This window comes from Candoia aspera, chromosome 3 (assembly GCF_035149785.1).
Source record: "Candoia aspera isolate rCanAsp1 chromosome 3, rCanAsp1.hap2, whole genome shotgun sequence".
Taxonomy (NCBI): Eukaryota; Metazoa; Chordata; class Lepidosauria; order Squamata; family Boidae; genus Candoia; species Candoia aspera.
Window position 1 is genome coordinate 1004362 of NC_086155.1, and position 19449 is coordinate 1023810.

The 19449-nt window shown below is 55.0% G+C and overlaps 1 protein-coding gene across 1 annotated transcript; it reads right to left on the reverse strand.

The window, feature by feature from the left end:
- Positions 1-1863: 1863 nt before the first annotated feature.
- WFDC3 (WAP four-disulfide core domain 3) lies at positions 1864-13056 on the reverse strand. Its single transcript, XM_063298128.1, has 3 exons — positions 12850-13056; positions 12400-12549; positions 1864-2012 (listed from the first exon to the last, which is right to left on the reverse strand). Exons 1-3 carry the CDS (start codon positions 12950-12952, stop codon positions 1864-1866), a joined length of 402 nt encoding a protein of 133 aa, XP_063154198.1. The 5' UTR covers positions 12953-13056.
- Positions 13057-19449: the final 6393 nt, after the last annotated feature.

Here is a 19449-nt window from a genome sequence, read left to right on the forward strand (position 1 = left end):
GCTGGAATGTCCTGGGTGGGCAGAAACAGTGGGAGACCAGTGGCCTCTCAGGCGTCCAGGTCCGCTTCCTCACAGGGCTTGATCGGTAATGCCATGGCATTAATGAAGACAGTGGACGTCATGACCAGACGATGCTGGGGATAGCAAGGCCTTCAACCTGCTGTTCATGTGAGGTTTGAGGTGCCCCTCCAGAAGTATCAGCTCTGGCACATTTTATCCTCTTGACTATGAAGGGCATGGGGTGGGGACGGACTCCCTCCTGGATCTTGGTCTGCTTTTCCCTGAGTGTCAGAGTCTTTCTCTCTGGCTCTGCCCTTCCAGGTCCCCATAGGAAGAGCCCTTCCTTCTCGCCCCCCCCCCCCTCCAGGAAGAGGAGATTCGGAAAGGCACTTTTGCTCTCAGGGCATGGCAGGGCCTCAGCTACCGTCGCTGGCCCTTCCCCATCATCTGCCTGGCCTTGGTTCCATCATAGATGGAGGCTCTTGAGTCACTGGAGGAGTCCAGTCAAGAGCTGACCACTTTTCCCCTGCACCTGAGACGTTTTCGAGCACAACCTCCCATTCCAACAGAGAAGATGGGGGTGGAAAATCGGGCAGGGAAGGGCCTCGGTCCTCCCCCCCCCCCGCCCCCGTGGCCACAGCTCAGCGGAGGAGGGGCCCTGCCTGCCCACGGGAAGGGAGGCAAAGCAGTCAGCACAAAGGCAGAGGAGTCGGAGGCTGCTGTGTGAATGAGAGCTTTACTGCAAAGGGGAGGGGAGGGGAGGGGAGGGGGGTCTCCAGCAGGGGGGGAGGACCGGGCGCTAGGCGGGGAGGAGCTCAAGGCTCGTCAGGGTCGGTCGTTTCTTCGGAGTCCGGTTCTGCGGAGGCCGCGGTTCCCCAGGCGGAGCTGCTCTGCCGGACGGTCCCAGCGGCGTCTGCAGGGCAAAGGAGAGAAAAGCGGGGCTGTGCGTGGGAGTGTCGCCCCCTCCTCAGCGCTGCGGAGGGGAAGGACGCGGCTCGGGACCCGCCTGCGCGAGGCGTAAAGCCCAGTGAAAGGGGCCGGGCGAGCGCCCCGCGATGCGCCGCTCCCCAAGAAGCCAGAGGCGAAAAAAGATTATGGGGGAGAACCGCCCAGCCTTGCGATCCTGCCCAGGGTTTCGTTGGGGAAGCTGAAGGGAGGCAGCCCTTGGCCAGCCCTGCGCAAGGTGCCCAAAGCGGGTTCCTTCCCCCGTGGCGGATTACCCTCCGGCGGGGAGGGGAGGGGAGGGGAGGGGAGGGGGGAGCACAGCAAGGGGGAGGATTTGGGGGGGGCGGCCGGAGAGCAGGTGGGGAACCAGGGCGGGGCTGATGCCTTGACTGCAGGCTGCGCGGTGAGCCGTTGTTAAGGAAAGAGGCGCAGGCGCCTGGGTTCAGGGGGACACGCACCCCCCATCTATCAATCCGGCCTTTTCACTCTCGCTGGTGGAGAGGCCGAGCATGAGTGGGTTTCCTCGGGTGTAACACAGCTGCTGCTGCTGCTGCTGCAAATACGCCTTCGGCTTGGTGCGCCTTGGAGCTTTGGACCCACCTGCCTCACCCCCTTTCTACGTTCAGCTGACCAGTCCAGCAGGGGGTGTCCCAGGCTTCCCTCCTCCCTCACCCTCTTTTCCCTTGTGGGGGGCGCCTTCTTCTGCACCCCATGGCCCATCCTGCATTCTGCTGGGGGGGCAGGCCTGGGGTGGGTGTCCATCCATAGCACCTTGTCCGGGGAGAGGAGCAGAGCTTCTGCTGGGCCCGGCCAGGGCGCAGCCTGCCTGGAAGGGCCACCCTCTACTCTGGCATGGCAGCATTTTTCACCCTGAGACATCCCCTTCCACACCTGGCCCGTGTCCAAAAGGTGCTTACCTCAAGCAGGAATTGCGCAAGTCATATTTCCACAGCCATTTCTGCAGCACTTCCTATTATCTGGGCAGTGTGAATCTGTTCCACACGTGTCTCTGCAAAGGCCCAGTGGTTGGATGGGCCCCGGGTAAACTGGGCAGGACCCAGATTTATCTGCAAGGAGAGGAGGGCAGATGGTGAGCAGACAGGCCCCTGCTGAGAGGGGGCATCGGGGAAAGCCGAGGAAGCCCTCAAAGGCCCTTGGGGGGACCTCCTGGCCGTGCTCCAGGTGGGACCTCGTGGGCTTGGCTGCTGTGGGCATGGCCAGCAGTCAGGCTGAGTGGGAGGAGCTGCACCCGCTGTTTCAGGATTTCCCCTGAGGATCCTGCAAACACCCAGGCCAGGAAAAACCAGGAGCACCTTGATCCGAAGGAGCTGCAGTGGCAGAATGGCCAAGAGGGATTTGTAAGGAGCACATTTGAGGTCTGGCACCAGCTCTTTTGACCCAGAGCTGTTCCTGCCTGCTCCCTGCAGCGGCTGCTTTGCTGTGGGCTCCAGGGGCCAAGAAGTCACGCAGGCTGGCCCAGGCTCAGGGCACTGGCTTTAGTGTGCCTTAAGCAGCCCCCACAGCCTGACCATTTGTTCAAAAGTGGGGCTGGGGCAGCCTGGCAACTTCTTACTATCAGAGCAAAAGGGCTGTCTGGACCCGCAAGGCCACCCGGCCTGCTTCTTCCCCATTCGGCCTCTGTGGTGGCACTCGAGGCCTCGCCCGTGGCTCTGCGTAATGTCCAGATGGGGAGGGAGGGGGGGCCCTCAAACCACCAGGCCCTGAGCCATGTAGGGCTTTCTAGCCTGGTGAGCATGTGCTGGAAAGGCCCTGGCAACCAACACAGGTCACTCCAGAGGGGCCGTGTGTGATCCTTGGACTGCCCTGCAAGCAGCTGCTTGTTGCATGAATCTGCAACTTCCAGTGTTCAAGAGGTGCCAGGTTGGCATAGACAAGACCGGCTGAAGCCAAGGTGTGGAGAAGCGTCACCGAGTCAGGCCAGCTCAGGAGGGGGCACAGCTGGTGCACTAGACCCACTTGCAAAAGGCCGCCTTGCCACAGCTGCCACCAGCTGTCATGACCTCGTTGAAAGGCACAAAGAGCCTCACAACATAGATCATGATCATAAAGGAATAGAAGAAGGAGATAATTAAACCAGGGATTAAAACAAGCACCCAAAGCACCCACACCCATGGACTCATATACAGCCAAAAAGAAGGGCTTCCGATAAGCAGAGATAAGCCGCACCTGGTGCCCTGGAGGACACACCGGAATCAAGAGGACAAGGGAAGACACCGGGAAAACGCCCATGCAGCAATCAAGGCACCCATCAAGGGGGATTAGGGACAATGAAGGGTGGAGAAGCACGGGACCCTGAAAGAGGGTATAAACAGGGCACCTCACCACCGCACCCCCATTCCTGTTTTTCATTCTGTCAGCTACCATTCCAATAAACCGGAAATTCTTAATACCCATTAAGTGAGTCCATGTCTTATTGCGAAGCAAGCCTGACCCTGACATAAAAACGGGAACCCACAAAAATTTTTTACCCAGCACCTATCCAACCAGCTTGTGAGGGACCCAGCTAGGTATGAGCAACCACTCGGCACCCGGCGGAGAAGCTCCCCTTTCCTCGGGCGGGATGCGGCTGAGGCCCGGGCGGCGCCATGCCTGGGTAAGTATGGGATCCAGCTCGGGGGAAGAGGAGTGGGAGGGAACCACCCCGGCACCCCGGGGCCCGCGGGCCGCCAGGTGCGAGACGAGGGGGTCCTCTCCAGGTTCGCCCGGCACCCCGGAGGAAGCGCGAGCCGAGCCGACACCCGTGGCGGACGGAGGCGAGGGATCGCCCGGCACCCCGGAGGGACCGAGGGAAGGTCCGTCCTCCACAATGGCCACCTGAAGAGAGGGTGAGCGCACCGGTGGGAGTCTGCAGGCGGTGGCAAGGCTGGACGCGCTGGAGGAAGGGATGCAGGCAATGCGGCTGCTGCTCCAACAGCTGATGGTGGCGCAGAAACCCCGCGGCGGCAGCATCGTGGAGGCGCACCCGGACGAGAGACGGCGGGACGACCTCGCGGGAGGCGGCGGCTACGAAGGAGCGCGGTCCAAGGAGCCCACCCGACGACCGGAGGCGCACCCAGATGAGAGGTGGCGGGACGACCTCGGCGGCGGCGGCAGATACGGTGGAGCCCGATCCCAGGAGCCCACCCGATGACCGGAGACGCACTCGGACGAAAGGCGGAGCGAGGACCCGAAGTACGGTGGCGGCGACGGCAGGGGCCGGTCCCAAGAGCCCACCCAATGGAGGACATCCCGCCCTCCCACCCCGCCTATGGGCCAGCTTACTTGCGAGGAGACCCAGAGAGAGACAAGGCTACCGCAAGAGGACTGGAGACAATCCGACCCGCACCAGCCCCCGCGGAACACGCTGCATGGCCCAGAGACGACCTGGAGCCAAACCAGAATGGCTGCCAAGGACTTTGGCATAAAGTTTGACGGGGACCCCTCAAAACTCTCGTTTTTCCTAACAAATGCAAGGTACTACCTCGAAGAATGGGGTCCCTGCTTCAGGACGGAAAGGGGCAAAGTCAATGCCCTGGCCGTAAAACTAAAAGGACGGGCCGCCGATTGGTATGTCCAGCTGTACCAATCAGGCGCCCGGGCACTGCAGGACAGCACAGAATTCCTGCGGGCGTTGGAGCTGCACTTCAGGGACCCCCTGGAGCAAGAAAGAGCCAAAAGGGTGCTGAAAACACTCAGGCAAGGCCAGCGCCCCGTGGCAGAGTATGCCATGGAGTTCCAAGCCCTAGCTGGAAAAGTGGACACCTGGTCTCAATCGACCCTGATTGAGAAATTCAAACAAGGACTTAACTTAAACGTCCTCTGGTGGGCACTCTGCCGCAACAACCCCAACTCCATGACCGAATGGATCCGGCTGGCGGGGGAAGCAGAAGACGCCCATGACACATTCCTCCACGCCAAGAAGGAAGCACAGCAGATGGAGGCAATGAGACCCCCACGAACAGCTGCGAGGCCGGGGAAGGTGAGACCCCAACCGTGGAAGGAGGAACGGGACCGGTGCTTTGCAAAAGGGCAGTGCTTCACGTGCAGCAAGGATGACCATAAGGCAGCAGCATGCCCCAAACCGACACCCAGAGAGAGCACGAGGAGGGCACCAACCGCACCAACCCCAGTGCCAAGAAAGCGACCAGCAGCGAAGGGGGAGTATCGAGCCAGACACTTCCCCTACAGCTCAGAGGAGGAGGGAAGCAATCCTGACGAGCCGACAGGAAATGACAGCCACCTGGCCTAAGGGGCACCGAAGGACAGGTGGAGAAGAGTAACAGGCACAATGACAAAGGGGTGAGTGAGGAATGCCCCACCCTCTATGTCCGTGTCACCCTCACCCATGAGGATAAAACTGAAAACTGGGCACTGATTGACTCTGGCTGCTCCAAAAGCCTAATGCACCCAGACCTGGTAGCCGTGCTTAACCTCCGCTGCTATCCACTTCAGCACCATTTGGTGTTCACGCAGCTTGACGGATCAGCGGCGGGAGGGGGCCCGGTCACCCAATACACCGGAGAAACCGTGCTAAGGCTCGGCAGCCATGAGGAAAAATTGGCTTTCATCGTGGCACCGGTGGGGCAACCCCTACTCATACTAGGGATCCCGTGGCCCGTGCAGCAAAACCCAGTCATCAACTGGAAAACCAGAGAGATTAAGTTTGCTGACGGGCGTTATCAAGCACCTGCAGGGAACAGGGTCCCCCGAGCGGCCATGGGGGGGGGGGCAACGACGACTGCAGAGCACAAAGAGGCGGCGCTGCCAGAGGGACTGCCAATCAAATACGTGGATTTTGCAGACGTCTTCGGCGAGAAAGAGGCGGACAAACTCCCCCCCCACAGGAAAGCGGACTGTGCCATTGAACTGGTCCCGGGGTACCCCTACCCAAACCCAAAATATATGCCATGACCCAGCGGGAGCTGGCAGCATTGAGGGACTTTGTGGACAAAAACTTGGCAAGAGGTTTTATCGAGCCTGCAAACTCTCCAGTAGGAGCGCCACTCCTCTTTCGCGAGAAAAAGGACGGGTCACTGCGGCTCTGTACAGATTACCACGGATTAAACGCAGCAAGCATTTCAAATAAATACCCCCTACCCTTAATAAAGGACATCTTGTCCCACCTGGCAAAGGGTAAGGTATTCTCCAAACTTGACATAAGGGAAGCCTATTACCGTATACGGATACGGGAGGGGGATGAGTGGAAAACTGCCCTCAACTGCCCATTGGGGGCATTTCAATATAAGGTGCTCCCATTCGGACTGGCAGGAGCACCGGGGGTTTTCATGCAATTAATTAATGAGGTCCTGCGTGACCACCTTTTTAAGGGGGTGTTGGTTTACCTCAACGATGTATTAATCTACACGGAAACGGAACGTGAGCATGAACGCTTGGTAAAAGAAGTGCTCAGGAAACTCTGCAAGGCAGAGCTGTTTGCCAAACTCTCCAAGTGCGAGTTTCACAAGAAACAAATTGACTATCTAGGGTATAGGATTTCAGCTAAAGGAATAGAAATGGACCCAAGCAAGGTCCAAGCCATACTGGCGTGGGAGCGCCCACGCACGAGGAGACAACTCCAAAGTCTCCTCGGATTCACGAATTTTTACAGGGGGTTTACTCCGAGGCTGGAGGAGATTATATTACCCCTAACTGACCTACTTAAGACAAAGGGCTTGGGGGACACGCGCAAATCAAGAAACCTGGGGGCGTTACTAAACTGGACAGCTGATTGTCAAACGGCATTCGAGAGACTAAAAAACCTCTTTACAGCTGAGCCAGTGCTACAACACCCTGACCCCACCAAGCCTTTCGTGGTGCAAGCAGACACCTCCGACTTTTCCATCGGAGCTATCCTGCTCCAAAGGGACTCCGACAACCACCTAAAGCCCTGCGCCTACCTTTCCCGCAAATTCTCCGAAACAGAGCGGAGATGGCATGTATGGGAAAAGGAGGCGTTCGCAGTGAAAACAGCTCTGGAAACGTGGAGGCACCTGCTGGAAGGGGCCACCTGCCCCTTCGAGGTCTGGACGGACCACAAGAACCTGGAGGCACTAAGCACGCCAAAACGGCTCAGCCCGAAGCAGGTGCGCTGGGCACAGTTCTTCAGCCGGTTCAATTTCACGCTGAAATTTATACCGGGCAGGAAGAACTTCCTGGCGGATGCCCTCTCCCGACGGCCACAGGACGACACGCAAGCCTCCGACATCGTGGGGACAGTATGGACCGAGAAACAGCTGGGCTGCCCAGCTGTCACGCGCAGCCAGACAAGGAATCAGCGCACGCCAGCATGAACGACAGGGAACGATCGGAGCCGCCGTTCAATTTCACCGAACTGGCAACAAAGACTCACACAAGCACTACAAACAGATACATGGTTGCAAAACAACCGACACCATGTATCTTTCAAGGACAGCATCGCCTGGAAAGAGAAAGCCTTGTACGTGCCAGAATCTCTGCGGGGGGAAATCTTACACAGATCGCACGATGACAAAACTGCGGGACATTCTGGGTTTGTAAAAACCCTTCATCTAATGAGGCAATTTTGGTGGCCAAACCTGAGAAAAGATGTTAAAGACTACGTAGCCACCTGCCCCACATGTGCCACCTCCAAACGGAAAGGGGGGAAACCACAAGGACTGCTACAGGCAGTAGCCAGCCCCTCCCGCCCATGGGAAGAAATTTCCATGGATTTTATTGTAGACCTCCCACCCAGCCAAAGGAAAACAGTAATCTGGGTGGTAAAAGACTATTTCTCAAAGCAGGCACACTTCATCCCATGTGCAACCATCCCCTCCACCCAACAACTAGCACGCCTGTTCCTGACACACATATACAGGATCCACGGCGCCCCCTGCAGGTTGGTGACCAATAGGGGCACACAGTTCACGTCAAAATTTTGGCGGGAATTTTTAAAACTAATCGGGACTAAGCAAGCACTGTCCACTGGGTGGCATCCACACACGGACGGATCTACAGAGATCCTAAACTCAACACTTGAACAGTTCCTGAGGGCATTCATAAATTACCAACAGGACAACTGGGTGGACCTACTACCTTTTGCAGAGGTAGCCTATAACAATGCGGTACATCAGAGCACTGGCCACACCCCATTTAAGGTGGTCTACGGAAGGGACTTTGTACCGATACCAGAACTGCCGCAACCAGATGCCCCGCCCTGCTCACCAGACGACTGGGCGGCACAGCTGGCAAAACCTGGCCAATCATCCAAACGGCCCTAGCAGACGCACAAACCACGTACAAAAAATATGCGGACAACCACAGGGCGGAGGCACCGAACTACAAAGTGGGAGATAGGGTCTACCTCTCCACTAAGTTCATAAAAACCTCGCAACCCTCAAAGAAATTGGCACCGAAATTCATTGGACCTTTCAAAATCACAGAGGTAATCAATCCAGTTACATTCAAATTGGAACTGCCCCACAACTTGAGATGGGTCCACCCAGTATTCCACTGCGCCCTACTAAAACCGACAAGCACATCACAATGGCATACGGAAGAACCTCCGCCCCCACCCATAATGATAGATGACCAACAGCATTTTGAAGTACAAGAAATACTGGACTCAAGAAAGCAAAGAGGAAAGCTGCAATACCTCGTGAAATGGAAACATTTCCCACACCCAGAGTGGGTCCAGGCACAACATGTCATGGCAAGACAACTAGCTAGACGGTTCCACGAGGCATACCCAGGGAAACCAGCACCCTAAAGACATCTTCGGGGGGCAGCATGTCATGACCTCGTTGCAAGGCACAAAGAGCCTCACAACGTAGATCATGATCATAAAGGAATAGAGGAAGGAGATAATTAAATCAGCGCTTAAATCAAGCACCCAAAGCACCCACACCCATGGACCCATATGCAGCTGAAGAGAAGGACATCGGATGAGCAGAGATAAGCCGCACCTGGTGCCCTGGAGGACACACCTGAACCAAGAGGACAAGGGAAGACACCGGGAAAACGCCCACGCAACCATCAAGGCACCCATCAAGGGGGATTGGGGACAATGAAGGGTGGAGGAGCACGGGACCCCGCAAGAGGGTATATACAGGGCACCTCACCACCGCACCCCTGTTCCCGTTTTTTGTTCTGTCAGCTACCATTCCAATAAACCGGAAATCCTTAATACCCATTAAGTGAGTCCGTGTCTTATTGTGAAGCGAGCCTGACCCTGACACCAGCTCTCCCTGGGTCCGGTCACACTGGACTACTCTTCCTAGGGAAGGTTGTTCAGGCAACTGTGGGGCACCCCAGGGGAAGCAGAATGCCTGGGGCCCTTTCAGTCAGAGTTTGGCCTCGATATGGGAAAGAAGTCAATGTGGTCTCACGGGCTGGTGACGGGGGCAGCAGATCCCTTCTCCTCTCATAAGATCTCTTGGTGGCCTTTGTGCCATTGATCACGGTATCCTTCTTGATGCTCTGCCGGGTCAGGGGCCGTGTGCTACTGTGATTCCACTCCCCCCTCAGTGGATGTCTCCACTCGATGGTTGTAGGGGAGGACAGATCAGCCTAATGGCCTCTCCCTTGGACTTTGGTTCTCTCCCCCCCCCACCCCTTCGTTCTAACAGTGACATGAAAACACCCGGGAAGGCCAGCCTTTGGTCCAGAGTGCGATACCCTCAATATATGTTGAAGATACCCAACTGCACATCACACCCCGGGCTGCCCTGGCAGTGGGTGGAAGTCCCGAGTCAGGGTCCGAAGGCTCTCGGGGTCGGGATGGGAAGAAACGGGCTGGACTCAAGCAAGACAGAGTTGCTGTTGTTCACCCAGGCCCACTACCTGCTCTGGTATTGTCTTCCAAAGAGAATGGAACGCATCGCGTCTCCTGAGCATCTCCTCCCCAAGCCACAGAGGGAACCGCGGCCCCAAAGAATTCACAGAAGACCCTGGAGTGGTGCTGACAAGGTCAGGGCCCCTTGCGCGAAGAAGCCCCTCCACCCTAGAAGGGCCCTGCAGCCTCTGCACTTTCCCACAATTCCAAAGGCCTATCCGGGAACATTTCAAGAGTCTGCCCTTTGACTGCAGAAATACGAACAAAGGGTTGTGAGCCCAGGATCGAAAGGCGCAGCTGCAGCCTCCTCCAGCACGAGGCAAGGGCTGTGAAGCAGCACATCCCGGTATGCTCAGGAACGTCGCTGTATATTCAGGAGAACCTGCGGGACTGGGGAATGTTGATTTGCCTCAAGCAGCAGAGTCCTCCTCCATTTCCCTGCAAGCCCAGTCAAGACACCTTCAAGGTACCCTTCCCTTGGTTGGTGGGCTGGGGGGGCAACTCCTGGAGAGAGGCAGTCTGTGGTGCCTGGGGGCTTTGCTCCACCGTCTGCCTTTCTGGCCGGGGCTGCCGTTCGTAATCGCCGTGGCGTCTCTCGGTCCCACCCAGGGAGCCAAAAGATGGTCTGCAAGTGGACCTTCTCCAACCCTGTAGCTGCCGGGCCACTCCTCTCTGGGTGTCCTGGCTGCAGTTTGTGCTTGGCATCAGGTGGGTCAGGAAAGCCACCCTGAGGTGGGTGGGTGCTCTTCCCAGGAACTTTCCGGGCACCTTCGCTCCGAGCCTTCCTCCTCTCTTCTGGAGACTGCCTGACATCTCTGGATGGTGTGTGGAGGATCGAGGAAAGCGATCCAGGTGGGGTGATCCTCTGGGGATGCAAGCTTCATCTGCCGCTGTGGCACTCAAGGCCCTGCCAATGCTTTGGACGTGTGTGTGTGTGTGTGTGTACATTCCGCCTGCTTCACCACCACCCCCCTCACCTTCTCGGCTGGCTGACTGAGGGCTTCTTCACTGCTTTCCAAATTGGCAGACGGTGGAACATTCCCACGTTTCCTCCTCCTCTGCAGATCTGTGGCATGTGATTCAGCACTGTTTCCTGCTTCTGGCAGTGGCTTCCTCCGTGCCAGAGGAAAGTATTCAGGGCAAAGGCCCAACAGTGGATGGTTTCCTTCCTGATCACCTTCCTAGAAAAATCTAAGTGCTTCCTGATGCACCTGGAACAGGAGCGCAGCCTCCGCTGTTTAGATGCCTCCCCCCGCCAGCCCGTGTTGCTGTCCTCCTGCCAGGCCCTGTTGGGGCTCCTTCCACCCCCACCCCCCGGCCATGTTTTTCCCTTTCTTCTCGCCGGGATAGCGATGCAGGTGAAACCGGACGCACAGAGCAACGCGCCCAGGAGAAGCATGGGTCTGGAGACAATCCAGAGGCTGCGCTGCCCTCAGCTCAGCTCTGACTCAGCTGGGGAGCCTGACGAAGGGGGGGCTGGCGGGGTCTCCCTGCCAGAAGAAGCTCACGATGTCCCCAGAAGAGTCTGGTGATTCTGGAAAGAAGGGAGGGGAGCCCCAATTCCACAGGGCCCTCCAATTCTGAGAAGGTCCGGGTGGAAGCATGCCAGAAGCGTCTGGGCCCCCCACGCCCCCCACGCCCGGTCCTGCCTGGGGAGAAGCAGCTCTGGGCTGTGGGGGGGGGGGATGGGAAAGGAGGAAGGAGGCCAGTCCCTCTTTCTCAGCCCCAGGAAGGAGGCAACGGCCAACCACTTCCGAAAAATCTTGCCAAGAAAACTGCAGGGACTTGTCCAGGCAGTCTCCAAGAATCAGACATGATTGAGTGGATAAAAAAAAATGCTACTGACAGCCTTAGAACTTATGAATATTGTAGCTGAGGCATCCCCCTCTCTCCTTGTTGAATGCCGGTTCTGCCACTCCCAACGAGTCCTGTCACAGAGAATACCCCCCCCCCATCAGATGCAAAGGTATATCCAGTGCAAATCTGATCCCTTCGTCAAGTCACGTCAGTATTTCACTGGGGGAGATCTCTAAGGGACCCAAATGCCCCCTTTGGCTCCTCCCTTTGTTAGAGTAATTCTGAAGCAGCTGCTCAGGAGAGGCGGCAGGAGCCCCCAGGGCACCCCCCGTTCCCCCATGACCCTTCTGGCTGGGCGATTTCTAGAAAAGGCCTTCAGGAGCAGGCACTGCCTGGGAGGCCCCGGAGACAGGCTGATTAGAGGGATCAAAGGCTCCCGGGCCACACAGGGCAGGGCAGCAAACCCAGAAGCTCGGAGGTGCCGTTGAGGGCAGAAGAGCTGGACTGGGGTTGGATCCATGACCGCAGCATCCCGACGGGGGCCGCACGCCATGCCAGCTGGGAAGAGGCGGGGGGGTCATCTAAGTCGGCCTGCTGCAGAGCATGCGGCCCCCATGAGGCCTCCCCCGCCCCCAGGCAGTGTGCAAGGCCCAGCCTCCCTCCCCAGACCGGTCACGGTCCTCACCCCTGCTGTCATGTCGCATGTGGTATTTTTCTGTGTTCATGGGTGAGTGAGTGTGCCTTAGCGCATTGCACAAATTCAGGCCGTTTGCCAGTCTGTGATTCAGCGTCTTGTGCAAAGCTAGAACTTGGTTGATTTAGTAACCAAATTCGGCCAGGAAGAGCAGCAAGAACCATTGGGGTACCGTTTGGGATCTGGCAAGAAGTCCTGCATCCCGTCTGGCAGCACTTCTGGTTCCCCTCGCAGCTGGCATCACTCTGACATTCCTCCGTGCAGTTCCCGCTGGGCATCTCCAACTCTGTGTTGGGACAGGTGCCAGCTTTCTCTGCCACTGCTGGAAAAGGCCCAGGAGAGAAGTTGGTCCGCAGGCGCCGCCACCTGGTGACTGGGCTGCCTTGTCAGGGCTGCGGGGCAACCCCCCACCACCACCACCCAGAAGGGCTGGGGGATGCCCACAGAAGAGGGGCTGGAGTGGGGGAGGGCCTTCTGTGTACCCAGGCGCCCCGTGGAATCCCACCCCCAGCCCACCCCGGCCGGGGGAGGCAGGGCTGCGCTTGGCCTGCTGTGGAGGCCAGGGAAGGTGGCCTTCTTCCTTCTCCTGGGGAGCCTGGGCAGGACCAGCCCTTCCACCCACCTGTGGTGTTCCATCCAGCTGGGTCTGGTTCCTGAGCACAGATAGAGAGGAGCCCCACCAGGGAGAGGAGGAGGAGGGGGCAGCTGCTGCTCCTGGGCATCATGGCGGCTCTGCCTGGAGGAAGTGTGGGATCCAGCCGGCCCCAGGCCAAGCTTCAAGCTCTCCCAGGTGTGGCTGGCAGCCAGGAAGGGAGGGCAGAGGGAGGGGAAGGGGAAGACGGGCACCTGGGTGAGCAAGCGACACTCTGCTCTTGCACAACTGCAAGGAATCAAGTGTCACGGCTGGTCCCCCGATGCAAGCCAGGAAGCTGCCGGCTCAGAAGCAGACAGGAGCTGACCAGCCGATCAAGGTGATTAGGATGTGCCAGGAGATTCCACTCTGCCTGCTGGGCACAGCTCTTGGGCTCCTCGGGCTTGGTTGCTCCTGCAGCATTCTGGCAACAAGTGCAGTGCTCAACAGACCCAGGTCTTCCCAGAGGAGAAGTGGGAGGCTGGCCAGTGCTGGCAGCCCAGGGGATGGGCCCTGGGCTGTGATGTGATGAAACCGGGCAGAGCTTCATGAGACATTGTGGCCACATCTAAGCTCCAAGGAATTTCCCATGAGTTCTGATGGATGGCTGCTGTCAGTGGATCCTGGCAGCTTCCTGTAGTGAGCTCTAGGGTGGGGCACGTCAGAGCGGACAGTGAGATAGCAGGAAAAATGGGCTGGAAGATGAAAGGCTGCCCTTGGTGCCCACACAATAGAGAAGATGCCCACGGGGTCAGAGAGGGTGCTGGGGTGCTCCTGGAAGGTGGGAGTTTGTATCTCTGTACCTCTCATCTCACAGGATGGGCTCAGGAAGACCTTCTCTTGCACTGACGCCTGTGTCATGCCAGCGGCAAGAAGACCCCCACTCCTCCCAATCATTCGGGATCCTTTCTGGTTCAGCAAGGCAGCTGCGGCTTAGAAAAGAGCTACTGGGTGGCCTGGAATGATGGTGGGTGATTGTCCTACTGTTCAGACTCCAGAACAAGAAGGAATGCTGGTTTCACCTCTGCTTGTAGGCTTTCAGAAGCCTCTGGAGAAGCAACAAGGAGTTAGGGAATGTCTTTGCGCAGGACAGGAGTGTTGAGCAGGATCCAGCGACAGACTCTATAAGGCATTCTCAGGGTTTTGACCATTTTCTCGGTCTGCATCCAGAAATCAGTGCTGGGGAGTTTCTGCTTGCTGTGACACCTGCATTCTTCAGCATATACACCAAATGCTGTGAAGAAGTCACCTGGAGATTGGAAGTATCCGTTTGGTGACAGCTGCCAGCCCTGTTCCTCCTTCTCACCTACAGAGTGAGTTGGTGAAGGTGAATCAGCTGAAATTAAGTCCTGAAAGACAGTGTCTGCAGTGATCCTGCAGAAAATCAGGTATGGGTGCTGGGCAGGAAGGAGTTATGCTCTTAGCCACAGTCTTCAATCTTGGCCATCCAGGTGGTGTCAATGGCAAGGCTGACGCTGGTACAATCGTGGGGTGACTAGCCTCCTGCAGCACACTGCGCACGTACGAAGAGGCTCACTGCTCTGCACCCTAGATGATCCAGTTGTCTTTCTGGGTGAGTTCAAACTGTGGTGATCCACCATTAACACCTCCAGAGATCCAGGCCAGGTGGTCTGAGGCCCCCACTTGGGTGTTAAGAGGGGCCCGTCTAAAAACTCCCTGGCTGGCCAAGCTGCAGTTGGCCTCCTCTGTTCTCTTGGCTTTCAGAAACTGTAGCAAAAGGTTTCTTTTAAAATACATGCCTATCTGCATAAAGCTGGGAGGGTTTACAGATTCCCACAGTGGAAGAATGTATGGTGAAATTAATGGAACTGGCAGAGATGGTGAAACTGACTGCATTAATTAGAGAACATAATTTGACTAGTTTGTCGAATGTGGAAACCATTTTTGGACTTTTTGCTTGTAACTGAAAAAAAAAAAGCTCTGATTTTGGGATTTGATTATTAGGTTGTTATGGCTATAGAAATAATGTTTATTGTGGTCAGAATTAGAGTAAGAGGTTAATGTATTATGTATTTGCATCTGTGCTGGAGAAGGTCGGAAGTCGCTCCTTTTGTATTTTTTAAATCTATTTCTGCACCTTTTTAGTTTATCTTTTTTCTTTTAGTCTTCCTTCAGTTTTTTTATCCTTTTGTATTTTATCTATGCTTTGAAACTTTAATAAAGTTGTTTTAAAAAAATAAAATTTATTTCATTTATTTATTTATTTTTCAAATTTAATTACCGTCCATCTCCCCCAAAAGAGGGACTTTTTCAAATACATGCCTTTTTTCATTGTTTATGACGTTATTTTATGTTTTTATGTGTATAATTATTTTATCCTGTTCACTGAATTTTAAACTGATTTTTAAAAAAAAAATCTGTTTTATTCTTTTTTTATTCTTAGTTTTACTTCTATACTTTTTAATACTTTTTATACCCTGCCTTGTTTGGCAGGAAAGCAGGATCGAAACCAATAAAGCAAATCCCCAGGCACAGCCCTGGCGTGTTACTCCCCCCCCCCCCCATCCCGATGCATAAGCAGCAGCCCTGCCAGTTCAGGGCCTGGGGAAGGGCAGTTTCCGAGGGGCTGATCTCGGGCAGATGCTGGGTACTGCCTGACTCCCTTCTGGGCCTCTGAGTTATTCTCTTTGCCAACCCCACCAGCATAAGCAGCTGCCTGCTCTTCGGTGCCCCAGCAGGCCAGCCCCAAGGGAGGCTTTGCTAGTTAAAGCGGGGTGTGTACGAGTGCGTGTGTGCAAAAGATAGGAGGAGGCCGCTGCAGCAGGCGGCTCCAGACATCTACGCTTGCTGTGGCTGATGGGTGGGCAGCCCCCTGGGGGCATGTGACAGGTCACTTGGCAGCCTTGCAGCTCTGCCTTTGAGCCTTTTAAATCCTGAGTCAACAATGCGGCAGGGCCTGGAAATGCTCCAACTGCCACCTTGTTTGCAGTGCGCCGCTTTACGCAACTCTGCCCAGCCCAGCCCGAGTCTGGCGGGGGGCTGCTCTGGGCTGAAGGGGGGGCAGCACGGGGGGGGGGGGAGTCCCAGAGGCTGCAGTCAAGGAGGCCCACTGGGCAGGACCCTGTCCTCTCCAGTGGATCTCACCTGTGCAGGGGTGCCTGCAGGGCGGGGTCAAAAAAGGCAAGTTGGTGGCCATGACAGCAATCAAAGCTCCGCCTGTTTTGTGTGTGCACATAAACCACTGTGTCACATAAAAACCACGGTCGCCATCTTCACTTTTCTGACCACCTTGTGCGGATACCCCTCTCCTGCCTTCTCCAGGCACAGCTTGATGCTGGCCCACTCGTCTCCGTTGCGCGCTGAAATGGATCTTCAGCTGAGAAGAATGAAGTCCCGTCCGATCGCTTCTCTCAGCTGTGGGCAGTGAAGGTTAGCAGCTTCCTGGAGGAGACTTCAGCTCTGTGGCATAAAGTATCGCGGCTGAGAGGCTGTGTACGATTGCAGCGGGTGTCCGTCGGATCCATAAATAAATCAAGTTGGCCTCTTATTTGGCCCTAAGGAGACACGGCTGGCTTACTTTCCCTCAAAGTCCCTCAAGGTGGAAGAGGCTCAGCGGCCTGCAGCTCATTGCCAGTCTTACCTCAGAAACTAATCAGGGTTAGAAGTTGGATGGGAGACCACCAGGAATCTCTATGGCTGTAGACCAGACTAAGAAGTTGAAAAAGTAACCCTTGATGACCTTCTCTGGAATCTTGCCAGGTATTGATGTCTGCCTGACTGCTCTGGATCCTCCTCCACCCCACTTCATGTAGGGACAAAGGTTACCTCCTGCAGTTGCTGGAGGCTTCTCCCAGAGATAACCCATAGAAATTCAGCCACACCACCAGCGTTCCTTCAGTATCGTACCTTAGGAAGCAATTTGTCTCCCCCAGGAGATTTAAACTCCCTCAAAGAACCTAGTTATTCCTGACCTACTTGCTAGCATTCTCAGGCTTCAGTCCTGCCCCTTCACCTTTTCCTCTTGAAACACACTCCCTGTCCTTGTCTTCCTTAGCTGTTAGATTCTGACTTTTTCACGCAGCAGCTGGTATATGGATTTTCTTTTATTCTGAACTTCTCTAAAGAAGCATTTTGCATCCCGCCCCAGCTCTACCTTCTATACCCTCCCCTGGTGACCAGCCCCCCCTTCCCATTTCCTCTGTCTTTTTTGTTCTGGGATTCCTCACTGAGCTTTTTCACGGGTCCACAGGGGCTCTTTGGCTGTCGCGTGCTTTTCAAAATTTTTCATTCACAACTGGGCTTTTAGTGTCACCTTTTTTGGACTCTCCCATTTCGAGGTCTTTTTCTCACTGGCTTCTCTTATCGTTGCTCTGAGCTTCTTAAAATCCACCTTTTTTGCAAGCCAAGAGACCCACATCCAGATTTTCTTTCCCTCAAAATCAACAACTCCAGCATTACAGGGCACTTTCCTCTGACGTTCCTTATCTGTTAGGATCGAGTCAAGGTCAGCTGCTCCCCTTGCGCCTTCCTCAGCCTTCGGAAGGAGAAAGTGGTCAGCAAAGCAGGTCAGGAAGCTCCTGGAAGGAGGGCCTGGGGGCTGAACTTCTCTCCTGGCAGGTGGGGGTGGGGGTGGTCCGCTCTCCCACCACTCTGCCTCCGACATATGAAGCTCTAGCTCTTTTTGGCTCAGGGCAGACGCTAAGCTCACGTGCGCTGCTCTCCCAGCTCCCAGTTTCAGGATGATGCTAAAGCTGGGAGGGAGGGGAGAAGACCCCCACCACACCAGGTACCTGCCTGGCCTAGACACCACCCAACCTAGACCTTAGCCTTGGACATGAGGCTACATCTGCATCCAGAGACTGACTTTGCACATCGTGGGCATTCTTGCCCAGTAGAGGAAAAGGATATCCTGCTCAGAGAAAGCCCATTCTGTGTTTACCTTCTGGGCCCCACCAGGTTTTGGTGGCTATGGGAAAAGGATTTGGGCAGGGTTTCCCAGGGCCCTGAAAGTGCACAATCACCACTCAAGACTTAACTATTGCACGTCTGTCTGTCTGTCTGTCTGTCCGTCCGTCCGTCCATCCATCCATCCATTTAATAGCATTGTTGTTTATTCATTTGTTGCTTCCGACTCTTCGTGACTTCATGGACCAGCCCACGCCAGAGCTTCCTGTCGGTCATCAACACCCCCCGCTCCCCCAGGGACGAGTCCGTCACCTCTAGAATATCATCCATCCACCTGGCCCTTGGTCAGCCCCTCTTCCTTTTGCCCTCCACTCTCCCCAGCATCAGCATCTTCTCCAGGGTGTCCTGTCTTCTCATTGTGTGGCCAAAGTATTTCAGTTTTGCCTTGAATATCATTCCCTCAAGTGAGCAGTCTGGCTTTATTTCCTGGAGGATGGACTGGTTTGATCTTCCTGCAGTCCAAGGCACTCTCAGAATTTTCCTCCAACACCACAGTTCAAAAGCATCGATCTTCCTTCGCTCAGCCTTCCTTATGGTCCAGCTCTCGCAGCCATATGTTACTACGGGGAACACCATTGCTTTGACTATGCGGGCCTTTGTTGTCAGTGTGATGTCTCTGCTCTTCACTATTTGATTGAGATTGGTCATTGCTCTTCTCCCAAGGATTAAGCGTCTTCTGATTTCCTGACTGCAGTCAGCATCTGCAGTAATCTTTGCACCTACGAATACAAAGTCTTTCACTGCTTCTACATTTTCTCCCTCTATTTGCCAGTTATCAATCAAGCTGGTTGCCATAATTTTGGTTTTGTTGAGGTTTAGCTGCAAGCCAGCGTTTGCACTTTCTTCTTTCACCTTCATCATAAGGCTCCTCAGTTCCTCTTCACTTTCAGCCATCAAAGTGGTATCATCTGCATCTCTGAGATTGTTAATGTTTCTTCCAGCGATTTTAACTCCAGCCTTGGATTCCTCAAGCCCAGCTTGTCGCATGATGTGTTCTGCATACAAGTTGAATAGGTAGGGTGAGAGTATACAGCCCTGCCGTACTCCTTTCCCAATCTTAAACCAGTCCGTTGTTCCATGGTCTGTTCTTACTGTTGCTACTTGGTTGTTATACAGATTCTTCAGGAGGCATACAAGATGACTTGGTATCCCCATACCGCTAAGAACTTGCCACAATTTGTTATGGTCCACACAGTCAAAGGCTTTAGAATAGTCAATAAAACAGAAATAGATGTTTTTCTGAAACTCCCTGGCTTTTTCCATTATCCAGTGGATATTGGCAATTTGGTCCCTAGTTCCTCTGCCTTTTCTAAACCCAGCTTGTACATCTGGCAATTCTCGCTCCATGAATTGCTGAAGTCTACCTTGCAGGATCTTGAGCATTACCTTACTGGCATGTGAAATGAGTGCCACTGTTCAATAGTTTGAACATTCTTTAGTGTTTCCCTTTTTTGGTATGGGGATATAAGTTGATTTTTTCCAATCTGATGGCCATTCTTGTGTTTTCCAAATTTGCTGGCATATAGCATGCATTACCTTGACAGCATCATCTTGCAAGATTTTGAACAGTTCAGCTGGGATGCCATCATCTCCTGCTGCCTTGTTATCAGCAATGCTTCTTAAGGCCCATTCAACCTCACTCTTCAGGATGTCTGGCTCTAGCTC

Coding starts and splice junctions, on each gene's coding strand:
- WFDC3 (XM_063298128.1), bottom strand. CDS start 12,952: ATGATGCCCAGGAGCAGCAGCTGCCCCCTCCTCCTCCTCTCCCTGGTG. Junction 12,550..12,849: donor AGCTGGATGGAACACCACAG/GTGGGTGGAAGG, acceptor GGCCTTTTCCAG/CAGTGGCAGAGAAAGCTGGC. Junction 2,013..12,399: donor TTCTTGCCAGATCCCAAACG/GTACCCCAATGG, acceptor CTCTCCTTGCAG/ATAAATCTGGGTCCTGCCCA.